The sequence below is a fragment of the Malus domestica genome, chromosome 12 (genome assembly GCF_042453785.1).
Source record: "Malus domestica chromosome 12, GDT2T_hap1".
Lineage (NCBI taxonomy): Eukaryota > Viridiplantae > Streptophyta > Magnoliopsida > Rosales > Rosaceae > Malus > Malus domestica.
Window position 1 is genome coordinate 453,959 of NC_091672.1, and position 18,462 is coordinate 472,420.

The following is an 18,462-nucleotide window of genomic DNA, read 5'->3' on the forward strand; positions in this document are numbered from 1 at the left end:
AGACCCCCCGCCCCGCTTGTGAGAGCGTTGATTGTTGCCAACCTTGCAGTTTCCCCAAAAGTCGTCCTATAAAAGGTGGGTGATTGGTCCAGTAATGGCACCCAAATTGTTTTTCAAACACCCAATTCTTTTCCCAGTGTCTCCATCCTCATCAATACCTCTTCAACCACCAGTCTCCTCCGGTATTCTGATTAACAGAGCAAACGCACAAGAAGAAAAAAAGGCTAAAGATTCAATCTTGAAAGAAGCATAACCTTGGCGGGACTCCCAATCAACCCCGTTGGCGGGGGAGTGGAGCTCTAGTTTTGGAAGACATAGGCGTATGTCGGTCTAGAGGAGTCTGGTGATTGACGGGTGCCCAGTCTTGGACGGTCGAGATACTAACTTTCTAGGATTTCAGCTCCACCCACCTTTTAATTTGTTTACTTTTCGCGCGACGAATATCCTGTTGTGGTTGTAGCATGCATTCGGACAATACCACTTTCCCTTGAATCTCGTCTCCGGTGTCAGCCCAACACACGCATAATGGAACCATTCACCTCCTTGGCACTGTCAGCAAATAAAAATCACCATAATAAAGAAATATAACATTGCATAATTAAGATTAACCTTGCTTATTTTTAGTTTTAGTAGGGCTATTGACAACCAATACGGTCTTTGTAGCCAAGCCGGAAAAGGATATGCAACTAGCAAACCACCAGAATTCTCAGAGTTACTAGTTTTAAATCTAGGATCTTCTCCATTAATTTCCCAGGGAGGGGGAATTCATAGGCACTCTTAAAGAATCATAAGGCATAGAGAACCCTAAGAAATTAATGCATAGATGCATTCCATTCAAAATAAAAACATGAAGGATAATTAACCAGATAATGAAGAGAGAAAAGGAAGAAAAAAACAATCAAGCCAGAAGGACTTGCGTTTCATTGTCACAAGCAATCGTGTCTCTGAAAGAGACCTGAAAAATCACGATAGTTCCTTTACTTCAAAACATGCGGCAGAGATTTTCAACATAACTGAAGAATGTAGCACAAACTGAAAATAAAGGTGTAAATAAACAGGCAAAACCTGATGGCAAACGCAGTAGGTAGGTTTGTTTGGATATTCCTTTTTATAGCTTCCTGCATGAGCTCATTGTCCCTACGATAATCAAGCCTTTTTTATTGAGGTGTTCGGTGTTCCATAGATATATAGACTTGCGCTTTTCATTTTTAGGAAATATCGATAATGGAGGAAGAATTCATCTGGTGTTATATATTTTTCGTTCTGAGAATATCAGAAAGCACATATTCAAAATCAACGAGTCAAAACATTTATTAACTACTGTCGAGCAGTATGGCTTAAACGAGTTCAACTCATTTCAGCTTTGATATTGTTCAAATTTCTAACCATTGTCTTCATATCCGTGCTCTATTTAGCCTTCAAGTGGCTAAATATACTCTAGTTCCAAAATTCATTAAATGGTTTACAATCCCTTCAAAATATATTGCACACTAGACTTTTACAGACTGCTGTACCATGCTTCAAATCTTCCGCAAAGTAATTCAGATCCGCATTTGCAGACGTTTGATTGCAGAAATGGTTTTATATAAAATGGTTGTATAAATTTCATTGTTTAACTTTTGTTTTAATATTTTCTTGATTGAAGGAATCCATTTTACTTCTTAAATGGCAAACTAATTTATTGATTGTAATGTAGATCGAGATAAGACTTCTTGCTGCTCATGCCTCTCTCAAATGTTAATTATGTTATACGTATGCATTCTCGAGGAGACACCACGGTGGGGTTCCAGATGAATATCTAGCATTGTTACCATTATTTCAAAGAGTTCAAGCATGCTTGGGAAGTACTGGATTAGTGTGTTGAAGGATTACGGTGAAATCCATTTCTTGATGGAATTCAGTCACCTCTGGTACCATCAAAGTTGCAACCTTGCTTAGAAGAATCCTGGCCAGTAATATTGCAGGCAATTGCATTGGATGCAGTTCCTGTGAATATTGAAGAGAACGAGTATTCAAACTCCACTCCTCAAAATAAATCAAGAAGTAGCTTATTGTCCGGACATCGCATGGTTGAACTGGAATCCGAAGAATATCAGTTTCTTTGGGGATTTGCTCTACTTGTCTTATTTCAGGGCCAAATTCTACCCTTGGTGAACTGAAAAGTTTAATTTTTTTCATTAAAGCTAGTAACGGTGAAGATTCAGCTAGTGAAGAATTATCTTCTCCTAATTACTTTCTTAGTAATTTGAAAGAGAATCTGAGAAGAGGGAGAGAGATTTTAAAACGTGACTGACGTCTGGGCCTTCATGGTTAGCCCTCTATACTAGATTTGTCCGGATTGATCCTGGGCTGGGGTTTTTGATTTTTCACAAACATTATGCATTATTGTCATGGAGATTTGGGGCCAGATCTGTTGACAACAAAACAAAGCTTCTGGAGTTTGGTGAGTGTCACGACTTCACCTACTTAAAAGGTCTAGTAATTTTTTTTTTTACCTATAAATGAGAGGTCTTAGGTTCAAGTCTCGTAATTGCATTTATCATCAACAAAGATGCTGCAAATATAGGTTGTTGACCTTTCATGTTTATGCAAATGAAGGCCTAAACCAAGGTAGAGATTATATACATGAAATGTGTTACAATGCATGATATGCATAGAAATAAGCACAATTAGTTAGTGCCTAGTGCCTAGTGATGGTGTCATGGCTCTGAAGAAGGCGGGGGCTTGGAATTTGATAGATATTGGAGCCACTCTTCTGGAGTTCCCTTTCTCATTTTCAGCATTTTAATTGCTGCACTTGTTAGTGGTATTGCAAGTATGTCATAGTCTTTTGGAGCCTGCGAAATCAATTCAATTCAATTCAATTGTATGCATCTTAATTTGTAGCCAGGCTCACTCACTCATGCCATTAACATGTAAAAGAAAGAAAAAACAAACAAACAAATCGAAATAAATTACCTTGGGGACTTTCATCAGCTTCATATTTGCTTCTTCCAACGTCTTCTGACCTTTCTTCGAGTTGCACCTTGCACATGCGGTGACCTGCATGTTAAGCGTTCACAAGAGAATTCAACCACAACAGTACCTAAACACATGTACCTGCCATATATCCCAGTTTCATAATTGATGTTACAACTTGTATGGTAGCAGCATGACGAATGTATTTAGCACTTTCTGTGCAATAATTGCATTCAATTTATGCCATCAAGGTCTTATTTTCTCCTTCGAAGTAAAGGGTTTCCAGAGGAATCAGATGGACAATGAACAAAAAACAGCTACAGAATGCTACTCCATTTCAGTGATCATTCGTTCATGGAGCATCCATTATACAAGTCGATGGAAATGAGCATCCTTTCTCCTAATCTTAGTGAGGTTTTGGATAATCCCAACTGTTGTACATCTCTTTACTGAAAGTTGGAGCTATTTTATTCGATAGCTAATGCCCACATCGCATAATGATAATACTGCATCTTGCTATCATACTCAGGAAAGAGAATTAAGCACCGCTACGGAGTCTGATTTATGCATCAAGAAATCAAATCTTCAAATGGAACTGGTTATCTTACCAGATTATCCCACTTCCACTGTCCACCGCGTGCAATTGGGAAAACATGATCAATGGTCAAGTTTTCACGTGAAGAGCAGTATCTGTTAAGAGAATAGATATAGAAATAAGTCAGTATTCAATTCCAAATGAATAACCCTTGCCCTCGTGGAACTGGAACTGGAAATAAAAAAAATTATCTAGAATTTCATGGTCATTAAAGTTCTGTTGTTGGTTACTTCCCAGAGAACAGATCACTTAATTCTAAGCTACATACGTCAGTCAGGATGCAGACAGGTTTTCCAGACGTCCAAAGGCAAAACCAGTAGCGAAGATTCTGAAGCCTAATAATGTGTGCTATGAATTTCAACTGTTTGATATCAGATATTGTGAAAAATCGTCTCTAATACACAATAAAAAGAAAATACAATGAATACTTTTCTTTAAAGTGTAAGAACTTATAAAGATTTTAATTCCTCGGCTTTTACGCATTGTCCAAAACTGATTAATGCCACATTAATCAGTTTACCTGTCTAGATCTGTAACTCTTAAACCAGTACCTGCAGCTGGTGATCAAGTGATAATAAATTGTGTTGGTTGAGGGATGCAACTCCGAAACTCTTGGGTAACCCTGCATTACCTGATGCATCAGGTCTCCTGCAACTTTCTATTCCTCATCTTTACACTGCCTGATTGAATGGGGCCTTCTTCACTGAAATATGTTTGAAGATTCCCTCATTCTTACTACTTGATGAATTTTTCTCCTTTCATTATCACAGCCAACACAATTCTTTCACCTCTCAACCTTCTCTTTCCACAGTGTTAACAATGTAAATACCTCATGTTTACAGGCACAAGTAAAACCATGCCATTTTGGAGTATTTAATAGTATCAAGAAACTGATGAAATAAGTAAAACCGCCACCAGAAGAAACAAGAGATATGTCTCCACAAATTCATATAGACTTAATCCGAAACACCTTGCAAGATGTCATATCCTGCAACAAATCTCTTTGCGATACCATCATTGATATCTGAGATCAATGTAGACACATAACACTGTATTCCTTTTTCTCCTGAAGGTACACCACTAGAGGTCTATTGGTCCTATAGGCTACATAGAGAAAACCTATCTCATCTCATAACATCTCACATCCCTAGTTAAGGTGAGATTCAGTTCCAGGTCTTTGGTATGACTACAAGAGACTGTATGAGCCAATCTAGCTTGCAACGTTCATTAATTAGCCTCCTAAGACGCATGTGCTTAATCCAACTCTCATCTAATAAGAAGCAATTGTGTAATCAAACTAAGCACAAAAGAGATTATCTGTACTTAATTCAGCAACTTTAACTTGACTAAAAGGGTAATCTACTTACTGACAAGTGAAACTGTCCCGACATAGTATATTTTTACGACTGAGACTGTTCTTAATTCTTCTTCTCTTTACAATCTGCAGTAAATGGGGAACCTGGAACCAGAAGCAAACAAATGTACTCAGTCCAAATGGATAAGAAGAAACAAGGGGAAAATGCAAATGAGGATGTCAATCCCATGCAAAAACACAATGCAATGAGTTAACAAAGTACCCTTAGGACAGCCGGGATGTAGTAGGATCCGCTTGGGGAATTTACAGTCTGGTCATAGTATTCAAGTACATCAGCCTGGTACAAGAGAAAATTTGAACCCATTAAATCCATGTATTGTAATTTGTAAGCAGGCAGAATATTCAATAGGAGCCTGTCCTGAGAATGGCAGGTACATTTGGTTTTGAAGAATATTTCTCTGTTTTATCATCTTTGATGACAAATGCCATCACAAATTAATAACTGTAGAACAACTCATCCTTTTATTACTGTTGGAAAATTGCTAAGATGAACAACTGAGCAGCGGCAGTCCCACCTTCTCCATGAATTCCAAGCAAATAGCACGCTTCCAGCATACAACATTAACCGGCCTGCCACAGTAGAACAACAATCTCAATCAGAAGTATTGTAAAGTGGTAGAGAAGAAACAGGGAAAGAAACTCAAGAATCAACAGTTTTCGGCTTATGAATTTCTTACAGCATAAATACAAAGAAATCAAACACAAACTGAGAAACTGTTATCAAGGAATCTAATGAGAAGATAGTACTCCATGACAAGAGCAATGTCAGCAATGAAATTCAGGCCCTCAGGCCTCGATAATCGACATAGCCAACAAGACCACGAGATGGCTATTATATTGTACAATAAGCGTATCCTGTAGATGAGCTTGATGCTAAGCATCCACTAATCTTTCCCTTTGAAAGTATAAAGAAAACAAGCACGGGGACGCAGTAAATGTACAAGTATAATCCAATTCAAAAATACTTTGAGTTTAAAGCAATATCGTACATGTAATCACTGTACTGTAGCAGTAGCACTAATGAAATGAAATTCTTCCAGTTTAGACACAAGAAAGAAGAAACCAAAATTTAATTATTTATTAGCTTGAAAATTAAAAACAAAAACTTGGTATTACAGAATTAACCACGATATTAGTTAAATGCAAATGATGAACGTCAGTACCAAATAGTCCAGAGTGCAGTGCAGCTGTGCAGGTAAAGTGAAGTGAGAGGTGAGCAGACCTGTAGGAGATATCCAAGACGAGACCTCTGAAGCAAGACAAGTCATCGTCCCTTTCATAGTACTCAACATGACCACCATCGTCGTCACCGCCATAAACACCGTCTCCCTCATTATGATCACCACCACCGACAAACAAATGGGCCTCGGAGTTGAAGCGTTTCGCCTTGTTCCTAGAAGAAGAAGAAGAAGAAGAAGAAGAAGAAGACGAAGAGTAAAGCCTGGTAGAATCCAATGATCTGAGGCAGCGCCTGCGCCTGAGAAGCTTGTGGGGTTGGATTGATGTGAAGAGCTGCATGTTTTGATCCAACCCCAACCCCAGCCCCCAACCCCAACTACAGGCCAACTTCACTCGTCGTCCTCCTCCTCCTTGTGCTGTCGACGACAACTGTGCAGCCATTTCCAAATTAAGTAATTGATCAGTGGTTAATTCTGGTATTGCAAATGTTGTGTATTGGTTGGTTTATTTCTTCTCCTCCTCCTCCAAATGACGAGTCTAAATGAAAGTCTTTATTTCGCATTTTTCATGTTTTTGACGCTTACGCAAAAATGCGTCGCCACATATTTTTGCACACGCTCCCTGTCTTCCACTCGGAATATCTTCTTCTAGGGTCATGCAATTGACCAATCTGCCCTTACATTATTTGCTAGCCTTTGCTTCGTGCAACATGATTGCATACGTAATACATACATACATACATACATGCATACATGCATACGTAAATACATACATACATACATATTCTGGATTCCGAAGCAGAGAGACAGTCAGTCCTTGGCAAATTTCATTCAATTATCTAAACTACATATTAATGAAACTCACTGTGTCAACCAAAAGCGGATGAAAAGACATTTTTGCCTTCTATCACAACAAAAAAGTTAAAGACAACAACGTAATTTCACAAAACAAAATTTTATTGTTTTTATTTAAACCTTACTTACAAATGATTTTATCATCTCTAAATTAAAAAATAAAAAATATAAATATAAATCTCTCTCCCATTCTCCGCACTTGCCCGGTCTCTCCCACTCTCTTCCTCACTCCTTCAATTTTAAGAACAAAAGTAAAGAATTTCATACACATTTTGTGTGTGGGCATGTACTAGTATTAATAAACGAAAGGCATCTTATCACAAGTCACAATATCCGTCCCCAAAAGTCGACGTAGAACTAGAAGAGAATAGTACAAGAGTTTTGATTCGACACTCGAAACCAAACCTCCATCAAGCATTCAAGCCTTGATTTGTTTATCCGGAGAAGAAACTGTAAGAGTTTCATCCGAAAGCAATTGAGCTTCAAATTAGCAGAAAAGAAATTGCAAATAGAATTTGTCCACTATCACCACGTCTTTCTTTCTTTTACAATTGAATTCACAATGATTGAATCAAGATACAACCACAAACCAAACATACGTACAAGCAGTAAAATTACCAACAAACAATCAGCATTGAACAGTCTTTTGCTGTTTCATGCACTACTTATGTTCCACTTCTACCACAATAACACAATTCCTAATTCCCAAAAGCAGGTCCAAACTCTCTCTGATGTCTCAGAAATCGGAGAATCAGGACTCGTAGATCGAAGCTGTTATCCATGAGATTTCTCTCTCTTTTTCCATAAAGAATAGGAAAAGCTCCTCCTCATCCTCATGCTTATCAAATCCAATTGGTTTGATGGTCTCCAAGTGTTAAAGAACCCCTTGTCACAAAAGAAAAAATATGAAAATGAAAACTAATATTGTAGCTTTCAATACAAGAATGAAAAGTTAAAGAACCTTGAGAATCCGACTTACCTATCCACTATCCAGGGCTTCAATATTAAGAAAGGCAAAGGCAATCCTCACCTGGAGTAACCAATCGCTACCAAGTCCTTAAACATTCAAATTCCAGAAAGAAGCAGTAGCTACCAGAAATTGGACACGGCAGAGCAAGTGCACACTGCTGAAGTTTGGTTTTGGCCGCCTGAGAAAGTAAATGAAGAGCTAATGTGAGATTTCAGATGACAGATTTCTGCATATTACAAGGCTAGCTAACAGAGTCACATAAGATTAACAAGCCATGGTCCCTAAAATTCTGTACAAACAACAGTAAAAGGAAATTGCTGGTTTCAGTTCGTACCGGTAATTCTATAAAAGGAAACTTCAGTAGGGGGCTCAATCATATGAAGTGATTGAAATCCTCCGTGCAAACAATGATTTCCTCCTCATAACCTTTTGACCGTCTTACCAGTAATCTCTACAAGAACAAGCACCATCTTTGAAATGATGAAAACGATAAGCATCTCGTACTATGATAGTTCGATTACAAATCTTCGACGTGTACTTGATCCAATTATGGCAATCATTGCAAACACGAAGATTCTTCATTACACGTATAGGAACAGCATTAGATAAGTTGAGTAGGCCAAAAGAAATTGCCAATTTCTCACTGTGGATATATACTGTTGGATCCTTCTGCTTCTGTTCCATATCATTCCAAAGGTTGGAACGATCCTCAACATAACCAATTTCAGCTGCCCGCTCATTCAAATCCCCTAAGAATTCATAAATCGTATCTGCAAGTGGGTGCAGTCGGTCACCGACAAAGAAGGCATGAACTGAATTCTTGACCTCAATCCAGCTACGACCGGGCTCTTTCTTCACACCCCTTTCCTTCATCAATTGCCTCGTCTGATCCCTACGATCCCACATTCCTGACACTGCGTACATATTGGATAGCAGCACGTACGTTGCTGAGTCTTCAGGTTCCAGTTCTAGAAGATGGTTGGCAGAAAACTCTCCAATTTCAGTGTTCTTGCGAGTTATGCAAGCACTTAAAAGAGTCCTCCAAATCATTGCATCTGGTTTCACTGGCATCTCCTCTATAAACTTTCTGGCACGGCTCAGAGAACCAGCTCTACCTAGAAGATCAACAACGCAAGCATAGTGTTCAGGCTTAGGCACTAACCCATGCTCTTTTCTCATGGATTCAAAGTAGCCAAGCCCTTCATTTACCAAGCCTATATGGCTACAGGCTGTAAGTACCCCCACAAATGTGACATGGCTTGGTGCTATACCAAGTTGTTTCATCTGCTCAAATAGGTGTATTGATTCAATACCACGCCCATGTTGAGAATAGCCAGTGATCATGGCATTCCAAGAAATCTCATTTTTTTCAGGCATTTCAGAAAACTCTCTCTTGGCATCATCAATGCTACCACACTTTGAATACAATGTGATTAACGCATTGGAAACCTCCGTTTCGGAATTGCTGCCAGTTTTTATAATTGTGGCATGAATCTGCTGCCCTTGTTTTATATTTGTTAAGTTAGCAGCAGCGCTAACTGCAGAGCCAAATGTGAACATGTTAGCTTCTATTCCAGCTTTATTCATCCGCGTAAATACCTGCAGTGCTTCCTCATAGTTCCCACTCTGTGCAAACCCAGATATCAATCCATTCCATGACATATTATCTTTAGAATCAGTTGCCTCAAATGCTCGGTACGCTTCCTGTATTCTACCACATCTAGCGTAAAGGGTAACAAGTGCATTTCCAACTGAAAGATCATCTGAATAACCAAAGACACACGACTGAGCATGAATTTGTCTTCCTTGACGAAGTGCTTGAATACCAGCACATGCACTTATTGCACTTGAAAATCCTATGTTGTCAGACTGAATCCCTCGCCTTTGCATTTCTTCAAAAAGTATCAGAGATTCAGAAAATAGATCATGCTGTGCATACCCGGCTATCATAGCTGTCCATGAGACGACGTCATCTGCAGTGAGTCGTCTGAGAATTCTCAGGGCGGTATCCAGCTCCCCATGCTTAGCATACATATCAATGAGCACACTACAGACATAAACATTAAAATGAAAACCAGTTTTTATGACTTGAGTATGTATCTGCTCTCCCAAATTGAGAGCTCCAACAGAGGTACAGGTTCTTAGGATACTAGGGTAGGTGTACTGATTAGGAATCATGCCCTCAACATGCATTTGCCTAAATATCCGAAATGATTGATCCAGATCATCCAACTGACCATAAGCAACTAGCATTACATTCCACAGGACCACATTTTCTGTCTCTGTTGTAAGGAAAAAATCATAGGCAGTTTGCACATCTGAGCATTTCACATAAAGATCAAGCAGAGAACCTTCAAGGATAATATCTGATGACATTCCCGCTTTTATTGCAAGTGAGTGGAGTTGTTTTCCCTTCTGCAGAGCACCAATTTCGGCACATGCGCTCAAAAGACTAGCAATTGTAACACAGTCTGGTCTCAAACAATCAATCTGCATTCTTTTGAACAATTCCAATGCTCTATCACTAAATCCGCACTGAGCTAACCCAGAGATCAGTGAGTTATAAGATACTGCATCCCTGTGCCACATTGTTTTGAAAATTTGTTCAGCAGATATAAAGTTCCCTGAGCGGGAATATAACGTCACAAGTGCATTGCATACATATGTTTCACAAGAAAAACCCCCCTTGAAAATAAGTCCATGCAGTTGCTCTCCCATCTTAAATAACTCTATTTTGGCGCAGGCACTTAGCACGCTGGAGAACACATAAGGAGTGGGTAAAATATCTGACGTTTGCATCTCAATGAATAAGAGAATTGCTTCTTTTTCGCGTCCATTCTGAGATAAACCAGAAATCATGGCAACCCAGGAAACGCTATCCCTTATATACAATTTATCAAAGACCTTTTTAGCAGCATCTACAGACCCGTTTTTGGCATACAAATCAATCAAGGGATTACACACAAGCAAACTAGTACCAAAACCATGACAGATAACCCTAGCGTGAATCTGTTTGACATATTGAAGATGAACATTACTGCCACCACATGCCCTTAAAACCCTGGAAAACGTGGTCTCATCAGGATGCACATTATCTGCTAACATTCGGGAAAAGAAATCCAATACTTGACTGGTCAACTTGTTTGCAAGAAACACTTGAATTATGTTATTCCATGAAAACAAACTTCTGTAGGGCACATCATCAAAAACCCTAACTGCGCCATCTAAATCACCAGCGGCAAGGTAAGCATCAATAAGGCCATCGCATATTACATGTTCAGCATCAAAACCCAGCTTCAGAATCCTAGAGTGAAGCTTTTTAGAATCTAACAAGGAACCGGAATTGGAGCAGCCTTTTAAAAGCCAAATATATGTCTGACAATTAGCACGAACACTACGTGTTTCCATGGAATGCAGGAATTCAATCCCCTTTGGATTATTACCTTCATTTTGATGAAGTAGAGAGTCGTCGAGGACATGGGCATTGGCTGCTGCTGCATTACTAGTATATTCTTCTGGCGAGCTCAACCGGATGACACTCCCACGAAAGCGCTGCAGAAAATTTAAAGCATTAAAGAGCCAGAACAAATCAAGGTGGCGGTGCACAAGAGAAAGAGAATTAAGAAAGAGTGATTACTACAACCTTGTGAAGATTGAAACTTGAGGTGGGTTTGGGTTTGGTTGTGAAATGAAGCGGCGGGAAGCGATGGAAGAAGAGGGGGTCGGGGAATTGGTGGAGAGTCAGAGCGAGCATCAAAGATTTGAGACAGCCAGAGCCACTCATCTGTCGACAGTCTTTCACTGAACGGAACTCAACTGCTGATATCTGTTGAATTCCACTTGTGACTTGTCGGAGAAAAACAATCGGCCGGCGGGATTAGTTTACTTTTTGGCGGCGGCTCTGCAAGTCAAGTCACAGCGAGCGGCTATGTATGTATCGTATGTATGTATGTATGCTTGAGCGAGAGTGTGTGTTTTGGGGTCCTCACCTCAATAGTCAAAAGATAACAGGGAACTTGTTTGTTTTGGGCGGCGTGAAGAAGGCCCGGCCGTCGCAGCGAACTTGTTTGTTTGTTTCAGTTCAGCCTTCAGCCTTCAGCCTTCAGCCTTCAGCGGCAGCGGCCTAATTAATTGTAATTTAATTTGCACGTGGAATTGAGGAATTCTTCTAGGTCATTTTTATTTCTTACGATTACTTGCCAATTACCATCGACAGACATTATTTTGAATCATGCTTGCTTTATTAAACAAACTCAAATCATACTCTATCTAACCATTTTTTTTTTTTTTGAAAAAAAAGGAGACCAGATGGGCAGTCCAGCCTTCCAAGGGACGGAAAGACTCACAGAAACATTTCAACCTCACAACATGCCGCGTAAAATGCAAACTTAAAATTCATCCCAACCACTAATCCATCCCATAATGATTATGCTATAATATTATAGTTGATTACAACTTAAATAGTAGCAGCACTAGCCAGTCAGTCATTCATTCATTCTAAATTTGTTATTGAGTTGATTTGACAAGCAGAGCACGCTTGAATCACTGAATGGTGTTTCTCATTAACCAACCATTCATTCAAAATGACTTGTTCGACTCAAAAGTCGTTAGATTAGACACTGACTGAATCAGAAGGGTAAGAAACACAATACCATTGAGATTCAATCAAAATGTTTCTACTATCAAAACTGCAACGTTTTATTTATAAATTCCTCCGACATCACAAACAATCCCATCAACCCTGCCCTGGTGCATCATCTTGCCGCACCAAGTTACCAAACAACTACAACAACAACAAAGCTGCTTTTCCAGTTACATATTCACACCTAAGCGCTAACCCCTTCGCTACCCAACCAGAAATAACCAAAAATATGTCGCACCAGCACCACAAGGGATTGCCTACGACAGCACCGCAAGCTACCTTCAGAGATGCGTGTCTGCCTCCCAGCAAACGCTAACGTCGTCTGGTATAAGTAAGTAGGATCTAAAACAAGATATAACAGAAATCAATTAGCAATATGTTGCTGTTAAGAGAAACAACCACCCTAAATTAATTTGGGGAGTTACGGAGGGAAGGGAGGGCGCACCATTGCTGGACCTTCCTGAACTCTGTAAGGACAGGGTATATGTTTTCAAAGGCCTTGTATGTGTCATCCCTCACCTAACTCATCAAATTAAACAAAATGTTAGCAAATCGTCCAAACGCAAAAGCATGAGTAATTAAATAGCAACCGAACAACATAGACAAACAACAAATCACCTTTGCACCCGTAATAACAATTTTCCCCGACACAAATATAAGAAGAACAATCTTCGGCTGCTTCATTCGATATATCAGCCCCGGGAAAAGCTCTGGCTCATACTGCACCAGCATAACACAGGATAACACTATTTCTTTGCAAAAACCACTACGAAGCATACAAGTGGGCAGCCAGTACAATGTGTTCACAAGTCTTAGAAACAAAGGAAAGAGGACAAAATCCGTACAAGGCCTTACTTTGTACACCAAACTAAAAATTCAAAACTGCAGAATTTTGTTAATGCGCTCATACCCAAACTAAAATTTTAATCTCAATGAGCTCGATATTTTAGCCTAATAGGTCTATCCATTGTCCTATCACAATGTTCATACAAAGTAAGTGTTCTGTCTACGATTATTGCGTATATACGGCCCTTGTATTGGTCAAATGTATGTTCATAGCATTGATTAATTGAATGTGGGTCCATTGTATGTCTGGAGTCTTGAAGAAAGAAATACACCCAGTTTCAGCAAACTTTCTATGAAGTTCGCTTTGAGTTTAAAGTATTTTCCAGAAAGTATTTTAAGCAATGGACTCCTAGTTTCATAAAACCTTCGGAGGCATGCAAAATACGTGGATCTCGTTGACCATAAGCCCGTAAAATGAAAAACGCCCACATAAGAATTTAACTTGATCATATAAACATTGACATTAAATCATAAAACAAATCTAAAATCAATAAAAAAATATTATGAAACAGAAAAGAAAAAACAAAAAAACTATAATCATATTGAATCATATTAGGGTTATGAAATGCTAAAGCCTGGGATAAATGGTTCTCACTTACACTTGAAAAGGCACCGTGGGAGTATGCAAGACCCTCAAGTCTTATCGGAAATTTAACATCACAGGAGCCAACAATATTTTGAATCTTGAAATCCTGATGCCCAGAAAAGTATGTATTAAAAGAAGTAAGATACTCTTTAAGGGTTGAACACCTAATAGAGAGAGAGAGAGAGAGAGAGAGAGAGAGAGAGACCTTAAATTTAGCATTAAACCCAAGCTTTTGAATGATTCGAGCATACTGGGAACCAAAAATATCAAATCAGATGAAAGAACTCTTGACACTATTCCTTGCAACCTAATTAAGATTCACTTTTCTAACTAAATGAAAAGATAATTATGGAAAGAATAATCATCAATAGTAAAACCACCCCCACTCCTGATAGTGACCAATAACAATTGAAAAAATATTTAAGTTGCAATACTTAAGGCTGATGCTCCAAAGCATGGGTAAAAGTCCACTTACACTCTACTCCAGAATTAAAATGCCTAAGATCGGGTCAAAACTTGTGAAACTCACATATAAAACTATGTTTGAATTAAAATGCCTAAAATTGGATCAAAACTTACGAAACTCACATATACCACTATGTTTTGCTATGTTAATAACAATCTGTAAGCATTCAACAGATACCTTCCTCGCTGCCAGTTTTGATTGATGTTCACTTTTTGCACCTGTGCATACCTGAAGTACCATAGACATTCAAAATTTAAATCTCTTAACCAGATGCCTCCAAGGTATGATGGGTGCATAACTCAAGATTTAAAATCATAAATAAGGGAGAGCGGGGAAAGTAGACGGTTATATCAAGTTGAAAAAGGATCGTCAAAATGCAATGCAATGCTTACCAGGGTTGTGGCATGAGGTAAACTTAAAAAGGTCGTACCCAGTGCATAAGGCTCCCGCTTTACGCAGGGTCTGGGAGAGGTCAATGTCGGCTAGCCTTACCCCCATTTATGGAGAGGCTGCTCCCAAGTCTCGAACCCGAGACCTACCGCTCATGGGCGAAGGCACTTGCCATCGCACCAAGTGCGATGAGGTAAACTTAAAGCCAAATTTATTACCATAGAAGTTCAGTATATAAACATGCAATTCAGCCATCTATGAAAATAAAACTCATAAAAGGATCAGTCCGTCACCAAATATATATCTTGAGCATCAAAATTTGTGAATTTAAGCATCAACATACTGTACATTTTCGACAAGACAAGCAATTCAGAATGACCATAACCAATCAAACATACACTTTAATTCAGATTCAAATCATTCAATAGTCAAAACTAGCAAGAAAAAAACATGCTCCCCTTCTAAGGATATTCTCTGAATTAAGCAATATCATTACTTGACTGCACCCGACAATTGACACACTCATGGATGTAGGATTCCAAACACATTTCGACAAATACATAATCATCTTTGAATATGATGCCAACAGCGGCATCACCAGATAACAGAGCCATCAATTGGAGTACAATTCAAGTAAGATAAACTGTTTTATCAAATCTCACTAACAGGCATAGATTTAAAGAACAAAGTCATTTTCCACAAAAGAAGGGACCAAACAGGAGCAAAAAGATTCAAAAGCAAATTGCTTTCAATAATGATATTACAACAATACAAACAGCTGAAATGAAATCATATCATTGTCAGCAAATAGAATCCCAAAAATTTTTGGGAGGGCTCACCATCTTCCCAGAGGCAAAAATCAAAGCTGTAGTTTTTGGCTCCCTTATTCTCATAATTACAGCAGCAAAACGCTGAAAGACCATTGAATTAAAAAGAAGTTAGTATTCAGTACTCCAAAATGTCTAAAGAGACAGAAAATATGCTAACAAAGCCAGACTTTATTGTCAGTATAGTTTCAGGTAAAAACAATGGCCCAAGCAAGACCATTTTGGTAAAGTGAGCTAGCACCACTAAGAACCCTCTATAAAGTATTTTAGAAAAGTGAGCAAGCACCACTAAGATTACCAACATACTACAACAACAACAACAACAAAGCCTTTTCCCACTAAGTGGGGTCGGCTATATGAATCCTAGAACGCCATTGCGCTCGGTTTTGTGTCATGTTCTCCGTTAGATCCAAGTACATTACCAACATACTACTGAAATAAATTATAGTCAAGCTTACAAAAAGCCTTGCATACCTTGGGGTTGTATTCTGCATTTCGAGCTTGCAACGCAATTTGCTTAAGATCCAATTTACAATCCAAGTTAACTGTAGATACGATATTCCTACAAACACAACCAAAACAAGAATAAAGCATGAAACTTCGAAAAACAGAACGTTATTGCTCACAGAACGTTATTGCTCACAGAAGGGAGGCCTATAGGGTTGATTAAAATGTCTTGATATTATGCATGGGAATAGTCCAAGTTTTATTTTCTTAGGAAAAGAGAACTACTTTAGCTAACAAACAATAGAACTGCAAAAAGAAGACCAGTGATCAAGAAGACCACCATAGAACAAACAAAAAAGAGACTTAACTAAAAACTCTCCAAAATGCAAAGACTACCAAACAGCAGCTTCTGATGACAAGCTCTAACCATAGCTTCATTTCCAATAAGAGACTAATATTTAATGAAATGTTTCTTAGCAAATAAAACTCCAGTCCTACAAGCTTTAGACAAAGAACACAAACACACACAACAAAAAATTCATATAGGTTTGGCTTAAAAAAGAGTCAACTTCCACCTCAAAATTTGAAGAATTTCAATTTTTCAAAAACACAAAAACATCTCACGGATAGAAATGAAACAGTTGAACCCATAAATTTTCATCTCCCCTACCGAAAACCACCATAACCCCATAAAGTGATGATCCGAACATAAGCTTGCGAAACCAATCAGATCGAAACAAACCCACTACGCAAAACTCAATTCAGAAGCCTTGGACATGGATATTGACACGAGAAAACGAAATTAGAACTTCAAACGAAAGGGGGGAGAGAGAGAGAGAGAGAGAGAGAGAGAGAGACTTACTGGAGAGTGGGAACGATGCCAGAGGGGTGAATGGAAAGATCTACAGGTTGGCTCTCTTCTAATCCACTTTGATCCCCCATTTCCAGTATCCCACTATAAAGGGCTCCGTCGATTTCACAAAAATACTACTTTACAATAAGCAAATAAATCAAATCAAAGTTTAATTCTTTAATTATTCTTGCGGGTTCCAGGCAATTGGTCTATTGATCATCCTGAATCAGATCTGCACAACCTCCTTTGCTCACAATTTCTGAGCTTTAAACAATCTAGGGTTTCGAAAATACTCGGGAAAGAAAATGAGAAGTTGGGAAATTGAAATCGGAGAGAAGTCGCGGGAAAGTTGGGAAATGGGGGTGGGAAATTTTCAAAACAGATGTTCTTTTATAGGTTTTGATAGAAGAAATTGGGGAGAGATGGGTTTGGTTTTGTATCTCTGAGGAGGAAATGCGAATGCGGGATCATGTGAGAGTTGTGAGAGGAAGGCCTTTCCCTTTTGTTGTCTGGCTCGGCTTCGCCACTTTTTGTCGTTTTCCTATATATAAGGTCCACAGGCTGATTCTTACATTGCCAGTCAATCCCTTGCCATTACCGGAAATTGCCGGTTTGGTCTTGTCCTTGTCTAAGCAAGATAACTGGATAAGGGGTGGCAATTTGAATTATCGAAAATGTTATTCACACATCGATTTTTACATCTCAGGCTCTCACATATTTTTTTTTAATTTTTGATATTAATCTTCTTCAATCTATTCAATCTTGATGGCCGAAAATAAAGAAGAATATGTGAGAAATATAAATAGGTGTGCATATAGTACAAATAGGGTTGGCCATTTGAATTATCGAAACTGTTATTCACACATTTATTTTTAATCTCATATTTTCACATTTTTTTTTAATTTTTGATACTGATCTTCTTTAATCTATTCAATCCAATGACTGAAAGTTAAGAAGAATATGCGAGAAATGATCTTCTTTAATCTATTCAATCCGATAGCTAAAAGTTAAGAAGAATATGCGAGAAATCATATTGTTCACAAGTTAGCAAGGTTTGGTCTTTAGCAGCACTCAGTTAATGCCATTTGGTTCAAAGAGCCATAGGATGTCATAACAGATGTCTAAATGACAGATAGGTCTAGTGGTTAACGCTATATATTGTGTTTCTTTGTAGCAAGACACTCTTTTTTTTTACCTTAAACTCGGGTTGAATGTCCGACAAGATTTATTTCGCATAGTCACTCTATTTTGTAGTATTTACCTTCTTTTTCGCATAGTACTCCCATAACCTTTCCTTTTTATCCCTCATTTTTATGTGTACTTAGTTTGCTCATATCTAAAACTTAAAAAGTAAAAATGAAAATGAAAAAACGAAATGGTAATGAACCGAGCACTTACAAATTACAATCAATTTCAATTACGTTAACACTTAAGAATGAATCCAATACATTAGCACTTAGAAGTTACCCCCTTA

At 38.5% G+C, this 18,462-nt stretch overlaps 3 protein-coding genes across 8 annotated transcripts; all 3 read right to left on the reverse strand.

Moving 5' to 3' along the window:
• Nucleotides 1–2,511: 2,511 nt before the first annotated feature.
• LOC103449301 (uncharacterized) lies at nucleotides 2,512–6,729 on the reverse strand. Of its 2 annotated transcripts, none has more exons than XM_008388589.4 (7): nucleotides 6,151–6,729; nucleotides 5,444–5,498; nucleotides 5,131–5,205; nucleotides 4,921–5,012; nucleotides 3,567–3,648; nucleotides 2,959–3,042; nucleotides 2,512–2,837 (listed from the first exon to the last, which is right to left on the reverse strand). In XM_008388589.4, exons 1-7 carry the CDS (start codon nucleotides 6,546–6,548, stop codon nucleotides 2,700–2,702), a joined length of 924 nt encoding a protein of 307 aa, XP_008386811.3. In that variant the 5' UTR covers nucleotides 6,549–6,729; the 3' UTR covers nucleotides 2,512–2,699. The 2 variants fall into 2 exon arrangements, with proteins under 2 accessions (XP_008386811.3, XP_070666005.1); XM_070809904.1 differs by having other exon boundaries at nucleotides 5,398–5,498; nucleotides 6,151–6,721.
• A 734-nt stretch (nucleotides 6,730–7,463) lies between these two features.
• LOC103449303 (pentatricopeptide repeat-containing protein At4g13650) lies at nucleotides 7,464–12,129 on the reverse strand. Of its 5 annotated transcripts, XM_070809816.1 has the most exons (5): nucleotides 11,575–12,042; nucleotides 11,375–11,483; nucleotides 8,266–11,235; nucleotides 7,941–8,109; nucleotides 7,464–7,846 (listed from the first exon to the last, which is right to left on the reverse strand). In XM_070809816.1, exon 3 carries the CDS (start codon nucleotides 11,034–11,036, stop codon nucleotides 8,370–8,372), a length of 2,667 nt encoding a protein of 888 aa, XP_070665917.1. In that variant the 5' UTR covers nucleotides 11,037–11,235; nucleotides 11,375–11,483; nucleotides 11,575–12,042; the 3' UTR covers nucleotides 7,464–7,846; nucleotides 7,941–8,109; nucleotides 8,266–8,369. The 5 variants fall into 5 exon arrangements, with proteins under 5 accessions (XP_070665917.1, XP_028946084.2, XP_070665916.1 ...); XM_029090251.2 differs by having other exon boundaries at nucleotides 8,266–11,483; nucleotides 11,575–12,129; XM_070809815.1 differs by having other exon boundaries at nucleotides 7,992–8,109; nucleotides 8,266–11,483; nucleotides 11,575–12,080.
• A 439-nt stretch (nucleotides 12,130–12,568) lies between these two features.
• On the reverse strand, nucleotides 12,569–17,508 carry LOC103449304 (TATA-box-binding protein 1). Its single transcript, XM_008388593.4, has 9 exons — nucleotides 16,998–17,508; nucleotides 16,163–16,250; nucleotides 15,701–15,772; nucleotides 14,649–14,699; nucleotides 14,211–14,255; nucleotides 14,019–14,111; nucleotides 13,192–13,293; nucleotides 13,019–13,092; nucleotides 12,569–12,915 (listed from the first exon to the last, which is right to left on the reverse strand). Coding segments are annotated over exons 1-9 (606 nt in total). The 5' UTR covers nucleotides 17,078–17,508; the 3' UTR covers nucleotides 12,569–12,914.
• Nucleotides 17,509–18,462: the final 954 nt, after the last annotated feature.